A 10,432-nucleotide genomic window follows, 5' to 3' on the forward strand; every position below is an offset into this window, starting at 1 on the left:
GAGATTTTAAAAGAAATAAATGTTTTGCTTATACTATTTGTATTCTAATTCCTGTCATTTGTAATATTATGTCATTTCTGTTCTCTCAAAACAGTATTTGTATATAAATTCTTATGCCTTTTAGTGAAAAGTAAAAGTTAAATTATTTTCATGAGCAATTGTTTTCATAGCAGGAGATGTGAAAGAAAAGATCCTTGAGATCAGTTCTGACTAGAAAACAGCATATAATGCAAGATGACTAAAATGAACCTGTAAGGGGCAAGTTTATATTCTAAAGCTGTCGAAATGAAGAGTCACACAGCGTTTCCATTTTAACATGATACTGAAATTTATTTATTCTTGTCAACTCATTAAGCATAGTTCATGATAATACTTGGAAGTTTCAGCTGTACTAATTGATGTTAAGGAGCAAACTCCATTTAAAGTAGCAAGGAAAAGCATTTAAAAGGTGCAAGCTATGTCTGTTTTCATAGGGTGGCTGTCTCTTATTTGAAAACCTCAAAGGCACTTGTATGCAGTGTGTGTGTTTGACTTTATGTCTCAATGCTATGAAGCTTCACCTCTTGTCAATGAAAGCTGACGTCAGTGAACTAATTGGCTCTTCTTGTGCGTAGGTACCCTGACATGCCCACTGCTGCTGATGTTGTGAATGCTTTAGATCAACAGGCGCTTGCGTCCATCCTGAGAACATACGGGGAGGAGAGGCACGCCAAGAAAATTGCTTCAGCCATCGTTCAGGCACGCAGCATATACCCCATCACCAGAACTCAGCAGCTTGCAAGCATTGTTGCAGGTACCCTCATTAATTCTTCACAGTGGCTGAGGAGAAAAAATATTAATCCCCAAAGTCCCAGAGGGATCTATTTGTACTTGAAATCATGCAGGATCTAATCCTGCCTATTCTGCTCTGATGTCAGCTCTCTTTTTTTTTTTCTTTTTTTTTTTTAAGCTCCCACTTTTTATATTGTAGTTTGATGATTAGTTTAATAATAGATTTTACATGAAGTGATTTATCATTTTGCCAACCAAGTTCAAGCACAGGATGACAGCAGCCTAGGGAATTCTTTATCCCAGCTATTGATAAGCCCTCAAATATCAGAAACGTCATATACCTCCCTTAGTTTTAAATTTCTACTTTTTAGTATTTTGAGGGGAAGTACCATGGCAGTTTCCAATTATAAATGAAATAAGATTATTTCTGTCTGCTTAAAGAACCAGGAAGCAAAAAGTAAAGCAATACATTGCTTGCTTCACCTTGTGAATGCCAACTAGATCAGCCTGAAGGGACTATTGAAACACTTCATCTTACTTGCTCTTCACTATAAACAACTTGAACAAAATGTAGTTAGGCAGGAACTGTGCTTGCATCAAGAACCTTCATGTTTGTGTTCTCAAGTGAAAATTTTCAAGGAAAGATTTAAGACACAAATCCCATTCATTAACATTATAATATGTAATGTTGGGATATTTTTGGTTCTTTTAACCAAGAAATGAAAATTACTGGGTCTTGTCTCAAGTCTAAACTGCTGACTCTTTTGAATATAGACCTTAAAAACGGCTATTCAAATTTAACATTTGCTAAGGAATATTCATAAAAGTATTATGTGTATCCTAAATACTTTAAAAAAAATTATTGTTTTCATAGAAATTTGTATTGCTTAAACTGGAAGTTTAAGGGGATTAAGTTTAATGGCCAAAAAACAAATTAAAAAGTTTGGATTTGTTTAAGTCAGGATACCTGAGCAAAAGGTCCAGTCAACTGAGGCCCAAAGTTTGGCTGATATGATTAAAGGACCTGAAGACACTGCTTGCTGTTGTAAGCTGCTGCTGTAAATATAGTGAATGTGAGGAACAAGCAATCTCAAAAAGCCAAAGAGATAAAACACTATGAGTCTTTCATAAAACTTGAAGTTACATTTTTAATGTAGTCATTGTCATCAATATTATGAACTAATAATTTACTTTTTGTCTCATGCTTTTTGAAAAACTGTAGCTTCAGACTGCATACCATTATTGAGACTGAAGCAACCATATTGCTATGCTAAAGATGTAATCTGTTATGGGCTGTAAACAAGCAACTCAGTAACTTCTGAAATCATCTTGTGCACTAGCTTGAATTAAGACAATGAAAATACTAATGCATAAACAACAGTGATGGAAGATCCCTTCATGTTTAATGTGTTGCATGTGAGTCATCACTTAATGGTCACTTTCTGTGACAATGAGAAGGGTTTTTTGTTCTCACTTCAATCTCTTTGCTATATTTGGAGAGCAGCTTGATACGTGAATCAGGTATGCATCAGATAGTATACCTGCCAGTGAATATACCTGACAGTGAATCCAGCACATTTCTGCCAAGACAGTAAATATGTAGGGTTTGTGTGCCTTTTTTTTTTTTTTTTTAAGTATGCAAGAAGTTAAAACAATTTTAGGACAGTTACTCTGATCCCTGTTTGGATAGAACTTATTCCAATTTTAATTTGATTCTTCCAGTAAGGGAGCACAATGGTCGATCCCACTATTTTTTAAACTTATTATACCTTAAGAGAATTCCTATTAACTGTAATGTATTTTGTTTAATTTGTCATCTATCATTGATATATATTCTTATGCAAAAGATATCCATGAAGTTATTGAGATAAGCCAGAGCTAAAGTGCCAGAGACCACAGCTACTGGATCCTTTTGATGGCACAACACAAAAAACCCTCTGACTAATTCAGGCCTTTATCAGATTAAAATCTATGACCTATTAGTTAAATGTCAAGTCCTTCAAAAAATAAATATTAATTAGAATAATAAAATCTTGCATTTTAGATTTTGCAGGCTCTGTACGAGCATGATTATCACTCCAGAACAGGATGAATTTTTTTGTATAGTATAGGAGCCAGAAAGCAAGCAAAAAATCTAGGCAATGAGGCTGGATGCTTATGTCCCTCTATCTACAGGTGTCAGTATCTGAGAATTCATGTATAGTCCATATTTCTTTCGCATATTATAGATTACTGTGGCTTCAGATTTTCTAGAACTCCAAAGTTTTGTTTTAAGGTCCAGCTGATAACCAGAATCCCAGTGAATCTATATCTGGACTAGCCTGAAATTAGAAAATTTCATTTCTATTTATAGAATTGTAGAATTCTGGCCTTTTCTACCACCCCCAAAAAGGTTAGAGTGTGTATTGCTGTTGCGAATTTATTGGGAAATAAGAGTGAAGGATGTAATTAAAAAACAAAAAGAAAACCCATCTCCACAACAGTTACAGAACAATCAGACATTTCTAAAGTTTGTATTAGTAAGAGTTACCATTGAAAGGTACAGATGGAAAAAAAAAAATATATATATATTTGTATGTCATGATTGCCTATAACAGCATGGAGCTAACTCAGGTATCCAAGTGATCTCATACTCTCCTTTGTTCGAATTCAAGAAAATAATTCCATCTCTTTCTTGACATAAAGCCTGAAAGTTGTCTCTATATACTGTGCCAATGAATAAGGTACTACCAAAAAAACCTAAAAAAAGGGTTTGTTTTTCTACATGTTGTCTAAAAGGCTTCTGAGCCATTTAAATAAGGAGATCTCTGTGGGCTATGGAGACTGCAGTTTACATGGGGAAAAAGGAGGAGTTTTCTGTTCAGTCATGTGAACATCATCTCTTCTTGCAGCATAATCAAACTCCACTCACTGTTTATAATTTTCACACAGCTGTATGCAAAGATGAACGCTCTGTAAATACTAAAGATCAGTAGTTCTCAACTGAAGGTCTCTGAATAGAGAAGTCGCTCAAGAAGCACTTCTTGGTGACTTTTGCTGTATCTCATTGAGTTTGGAAACAATAGGTTTCACTCCATGTGCAGGAAAACTGGTTTAAAATAGTGACATTTTTAGAATGTAATTTTAGTAAGCTTTTTCCATACAACTGATGATCTATTTTTTTTCTTTTCAGTGAGTAATATATCTTGTTTTCTATTAGTTTTTGTACAAAATTTAATTTTTCTCAGCGTTATTTAGATACATAATCTATTGACAGATCATTTTGAGATCATGTAATCATTTGGATTTAACTTGAATTGATGATGAGATATTAAAGAAATTCGAAGTTTAAAAAGAACTTCAATGGGTAAGACCAGTCTCATTCAAGTTGGTTCACGTTTATAGACTTTAATTATCAGTTTGGAATTTATAATATTGCCTGAATTTCAGATGGGTGAGAATTAACACTGTACTGAGGGAGCCTAGACAAAAGGACATTAGTTGCGTCACAGAAACTTATTAAATGCAATGCTAATTCAACAGACGGATTCCTGCAAACAGGTGCACGATCTGAATTAATTTTTAAACTCTCCCACTCTCATACACTCTGGGGACTTTAATAGTTCATATTGACAGGCACAACACGTTGCTAATTTCATTCACAAGCGTTAAAATTTCAATACATTTCAACATGTGAATCTATTAGATTTTTAAAAGTATAAGTAGCATCAGGGCATCCCAAAACTAAAAATGATAATTTCTCTCACTGGGATTTCAAACCAGTCATCTAGCCAGAAGTGTGGTGGTTTTATGAATGAAATTCATTTTACAAGCTTCCCATACAGATTATTTTTTTGTACATTGTACAGCCTGGTACCAGGAAGGATTTTCTTTTAGTGTCATGGTAATTGTAGGGGGCTGGCTGAGAGAATTTGTGCCATAGCAGAAAGCTCAAATAAGTTTTTATTTAACTGTACCAGAGGAGTGAAGGTGGGGTAGGAAGATATTTTACCCCTTGAACATCGATCAAAATCTAGTGCCTTTACTAAAAAGATGAAGTGTGACACAAATCACTACCACAGGTTACATTTATTAGTTAATCCCAGGCTCTGAAGACAGACCAGTTAAGTCCTTGAACTTGGAAATGGTTTGATTTTGGTTTTAGATTAGGGGGGCTTGGTTGCATAAAGCTGCAAAGTGACTGCATTTCTTTACCAGATTCCTGGTGTTTTGTACCATTATATATGACCTGCAGTGCTGTTTCTGCATGTTCAGCTGAGGCACGTAAGGTTGTGTTACACTTACAGAATATATCTGGGTTTTAATTTATTTTTCTTCAGTGTGTGATAAATTAATTCACAGAAATGTCACAGTTAATTGTCATTGAAGATTATTGTAGGAAGACACTGCACTCAACAACCATGGCAGGACAAATGGAAGAACCTTCCAAAGGCCTGTTAGTGTCCTCGTCCTGCTGTGGTAGCCTGAGTATCTGATTTCTTTTGTTTATCTATTCAGTATTGCAATTGCAAAATATCATGTTCATGATGAGATTACTAAAAATCTGACCAGATATCTGCATGTCATGTCCATCGAACTCCAGGCGTAAAGGATCAGGAAAGGAAGGCAAGAAACTGGCATAGCTAAGTCAAGACTTGCTGGTCAAACTGAAGGGCAAGAAAGAAAGTGGGAGCAGGGACAGGTATCCTGGAAAGAGTATAGGGACACTGTCCAGTTGTGTAGGGATGGGGTCAAGAAGGCCAAGCTGCGGCTGGAGCTGACTTGGCAAGAGACGCAAAGAATAATAAGGTCCTGTGCAGCTATGTCAGCCAGAAGAAGAATGTCAAAGAAAGCATACCCCCTGATGAACATGACTGGCAAACTGGTAACAACAGACGAGGAGAAGGCTGAGGTACTCAACAACTTTTTTGCCTCTCTTCACTGGCAACCTGTCTTCCCTAAACCTCTTGAATAGTTGGACCATAAGGCAGGCCTGGGGGACCAAAGTCCCTCTCACTGTAAGAAAAGATCAGGTTTGTGACCATCTGAGCACCCTTGAACTTACAAATGGGGAGACCTTATTGTGGCCTTTCAATACTTAGAAGGGGCTTATAAGAAAGATTGGGACAGACTTCTTAGTAAGGCCTGTAGTGATAGGACATGGGGTAATGGTTTTAAACTAAGGATAGATTTAGACTAGATATAAGGAAGTAATTTTTTATGATTATGGTGTTGAAACACTGGCACAGGTTGTCCAGAGAGGTGGTAGATGCTCCATCCCTGGAAATTATCAAGGTGAGGTTGGATGAGGCTCTGAGCAACCTGATCTAGTTGAAGATGTCCCTGCTCATTGCAGGGAGTTCAGACTAAATGTCTTTTAAAGCTCCCTTCTGGCCCAAACTATACTAATTCTATTCTATTTAGATTTTCACAAAACCAGTTTTGAAGTAGATCTTTATATCATCCTGGTTCATTCACATAAGTAAAAAATATTTTGATGGCATAAAAGGCAAATCTTCCAGTATTTTACTGAAATTCCAGTGAGATTGACTGTGGAAATTTAAACAAAGGATCTCATTCTAGACCTCTGTTTTTATGGTTATGTCCCAGAATCACACTCAGTTTTGTACCTAAATTATATGCTGTACTCTTGTGGGTTGGCTTCATTTTTATCTGTGATAGTTTTGGAAGCTGGAATACTCTTAGAATATCAGAAATGGATCATCCCCAGAAAACCAGCAGTATTTTTAGAAAATACTTAGGCTGCTAAAATACTTAAGGCTGTAATACTTAGCCTGCTAAAATATGATAGTTAAAAAATCTGGATCTGCTTTGGGAGGTGAACACCAGATCTGAGCAGTTAACAGTCCAAAATTGAAAGTATAAAACTGATTCTCTTGAAGTCAGAGCTGTTAAGTTTTTCAGCAAGCGGCAGGAGAAAGGAGGTGTTGCAGTAAGACTGTAAAAGAAACAATACAGGTAGAATTGAAAACACGCACCCTGTTTTCTAACCCAATAGCTTGTTAGTATCTGATATTTTGTCAGGGAACAGTGGTTTTCCATTCCAATTACCACTATTTTCAGCAAAGTGAACATGGCAGAGCGGGCTTGGGTTTGGAAAGGGGAAGGGGAGAGTGAGGTATGTTTTCAATGGTTTTAAATGTAGACTTAGAAAACGAGATAGATTTGTTGTGTGTGATCTTTTACAAAACAGTCTTTTCTTATTCAAGAGACCATGGCTTTTGTAATTCAGTTCAAAAGATACCCAGATATCTGATGTGTCAACGTCAAATTCCATTGAAGAAAAAGTCTATTATGATGGAAACCTAAGGCAGGTCTTAGGGAGAATATGAAGCTATGTTTATTTAGTCTCTTAGGGCATGCTATGGAAACATGCATGTCCTGTGATATTTTTGGATACATTACATGCTGATTTTAAACCCTGCTGTTTCATTTAATAACTATGCAAGAGTTCTGAGCATGCTACTAGTCTTTGTAGTCTGTTTATTTTGCTCAGCACATCATTCCTTTATCTTACACATTAAGAGACAGTTTTCTTCACACACAAATGTCAGTCAATGGCTGTTTTAAGGATTCCATTATCAAAGAATCTATTTTTAGGTAAGTAAAGAAATATGGAAACAGATACTGTACCAGGTGGTACAAGCTTAGTGTCAGTTGGTTTCTTGGGACATCTTACCTTCTGAGCTTTTGAGTTCTCCTTTTAGTTCAACTCTTTCATCAAAACAGGCTTTGTGACTCCTACAATGAGGATATATTCTTTTTATGATTTACAGAAAGTATAGAACATGGTGTTCTCAAATACAGAAATCATATTATCTAGCTAGTGTAACTTTTTCTAGAGTTTATAAGTGGTGGAGGAACCTAGCTCCCGCAGGTTAAATCCATTTACTCTGTTTTGCGGCACAGAGTTTAAAGCCACAAATTCCTGTGCAGTGGTTTGTGTGGGGAGAAGTTGATCCTGTTGCTGCTTTCAGTCTTGAAGGATTCAGACTATAGGAACAGAAAGCAGCCAGGCTTCTTCAGCTAATTTAGGCACTGTTAGCGTTCGAGTCAGAGGAGGTAGGGAATGTAGTTGAGAAAATCAAGTATACAGAAACACATCTTAGACACGTCACATACATGATAATAACTTTGTTAATAATGATTGAATTTTTTAATCCCATTATTGACCTCTCACTTTGCTGAACACTGATGATCACTTGTGTGTTTGTGATGCTGAACACATGTTTTCTGACATAAGTAAAATCTTGCCTTTAAAACTGTTAAGAATTCCAGTAATAAATTATTTTGTGCCAATTTACTAGATGATATCTCCGTTAAATTTTCTTTAATCACCTGTGTAAATGTGAATTACACAATGTGAATCAACTTGTTTCAGAGGTACCATGTTCCCATCTTTTACTCCACTACACAGAATATCAATTACTTGATTATGAACTGCATTTACTTCAAACCCATTGCTTTATTATGTTGTAGTTTAGCACTGGCATGGAATCAAGGCATTTTAATACATACATACCAGCTGCATTGCCTTATCTCTAATGGGCCCTCCTGTTTGGAAAAATAATTCTTTCCAGTTATGTGCTAGCATTATTCATTCCATTTATCTTCGCCAGACTCCTGCGCTCACTTACATAATAGATGATAAGTTTACTCAGGTTTCGCAGATCTTGCAAGACTCTTGCACTCTAGTCCCTTTGATCCATCAAATCTGGCTTCTTTAGCTTTTTACTCTATACTTAGATAATGAAGATTCAAGCCTAAAATACATTAAATAATGATATATTAAAGTTTCTATCAAAATTTCAGTCTCTACAGAGACTTGTATAACTCATAAGAATTTTGAAGAAAGGAAGAGGGAGTTTTGTGCATCTAGTAAAAATTACTTTATCTGGTGATTTTTTGTGCAACAAGCTCATACAGAATCACAGAATTGTAGGGGTTGGAAAGGACCTTTGGAGATCATCTAGTCCAACCCCCGCCAAAGCAGGTTCACCTGTAGCAGGCTGGATGGAACATATCCAGGCAGATTTTGAGTATATCCAGAGAAGATGAAAAAGCAACAGTGTCAGATGCATTGTCTAAAATTCTCAAGGTATTTTTGTGAAAATTTTTGAAGAAACACAGGTATAGTGGTCAACAATTTGTATCCCCAAACAAGAATGCTTCTTTATTTAGATGTAGCTTTATGTAATTCATTGAAAGATACTTATCACCAGGTAGACATTGTCTTCATCCTATCTCTGGCTGTGAAGAAATGCATCATTATTTAGAAGCAGTTAAAAATGTGTGTGCATCATTATTTTTTCCTTAAAAGCATAAAATAAATCACCACAAATACTGAATTGACATTGACTACACTGAGCTGTAAGGTGTAGGACTTATCAAGACCATCTCCATTTTTCCCCTGTTTTGGTTTCAGCTGTCATGATTCATTTTAATTTTGTGAAGCATTTGAGGAAGGAATTTCTGTGAAAGATTCTAGGAAAAAAACCCAACACCCAGCCCCAAGCCAGATGAGTTTCATAGGGTTTACTTTCAGAAATGTGAATTCAAAGCAGAAAATAAAGATTTATTATAAAGAAGGAAGCTCACCATTCAGGTTTAAGTTGTAAGTATGCTTTTCTTTAAAGTCGTCATGTATGAGTGGTTTAATGTCAGGATATCAATGTAGAAATAATAAGGTTTTAACATATACCTTTTAAAATTTGACAGGTGCTTTTCCAGCATCAGCACTGTATGCACGAAAAGACTTGCTTCAGAGACCTACGCATGTGGCTACCAAAACTTTCCAAGGCCTGCGCATATTTGTAAATGATGAGCTCCATGAACTCTTTATAGGGCTGAAGACAGCTGAGAAGTTTCTAAAACCTGGGGGTCGTCTTGTAGCCCTCTCCTTTCATTCACTAGAAGATCGTATTATCAAACGTTTTCTTCATGGAATAGACATGACAGAAAAGTACAATCTTAGCTCAAGGCAGAAGATAAGACAAGCTCTGAAAAATGGCTCCAAAGAGGAAGATACACAAGAATTTTCCTGTGGAAAATCCAACTCAAAGTGGACTTTTATACAGAAAAAAGTTCTAACACCCCAGGCCAAGGATATTCAAACAAACCCAAGAGGAAGGTCTGCCAAGCTAAGAGCTGCTATTAAACGCTAAACCGAAATATATGATTATATAATTGTAAAATGTCCTCACATTATGTTTTCCAAAAGGCTAATTGGACAGATAGTATCAAACTGAAAAAAATAAAATTAAGGCTGTTAACAAAACATTTCTTACTTTCGTGCTTCTTTTTAATTAGGAGGTTGTGTAGATCAAAAGATAAAATAAATGCAGATATGTGGGTCTCACTAATTATACAATAAAGAGATCTTTTTGAAAAGAACTTCAAACCCAAAGTTTATAAAAACTGCAGGTGTGATGTATTTACAGTATTTCCTTTAGATTAAATTCAGAACCCTTCCATTAATGTTCTAAATTCAGTAGCTGATTGATAGACACATTTTCATGGGGGTGGATTTCACATAACTGAGTCAGATGGCTGGTTTAGTCTAGAGTAAGTTTAAACTAACCTAAGAATTAATGATGTGTAAGTCTCTGTATCTCAATTGATTTGTTGCATGAATCCCTGTGGGACAAAAGCTAGATCTTAA

General features: G+C 35.9%; 1 protein-coding gene across 1 annotated transcript in view; it reads left to right on the top strand.

The window, feature by feature from the left end:
* LOC106892225 (probable methyltransferase-like protein 15) overlaps positions 1 to 10,048 on the top strand; it is a gene marked incomplete at its 5' end in the record, with an annotated part of 54,812 nt that extends 44,764 nt beyond the window's left edge. Inside the window, 2 exons of the mRNA XM_014949255.1 lie at positions 615 to 793; positions 9,490 to 10,048. Coding sequence (XP_014804741.1) covers positions 615 to 793; positions 9,490 to 9,935 — 625 coding nt within the window. The remainder of the gene's footprint in view (positions 1 to 614; positions 794 to 9,489) is intronic.
* Positions 10,049 to 10,432: the final 384 nt, after the last annotated feature.

This window comes from Calidris pugnax, unplaced genomic scaffold, assembly GCF_001431845.1.
Source record: "Calidris pugnax isolate Ruff unplaced genomic scaffold, ASM143184v1 scaffold177, whole genome shotgun sequence".
In the NCBI taxonomy this organism is placed as follows: Eukaryota; Metazoa; Chordata; class Aves; order Charadriiformes; family Scolopacidae; genus Calidris; species Calidris pugnax.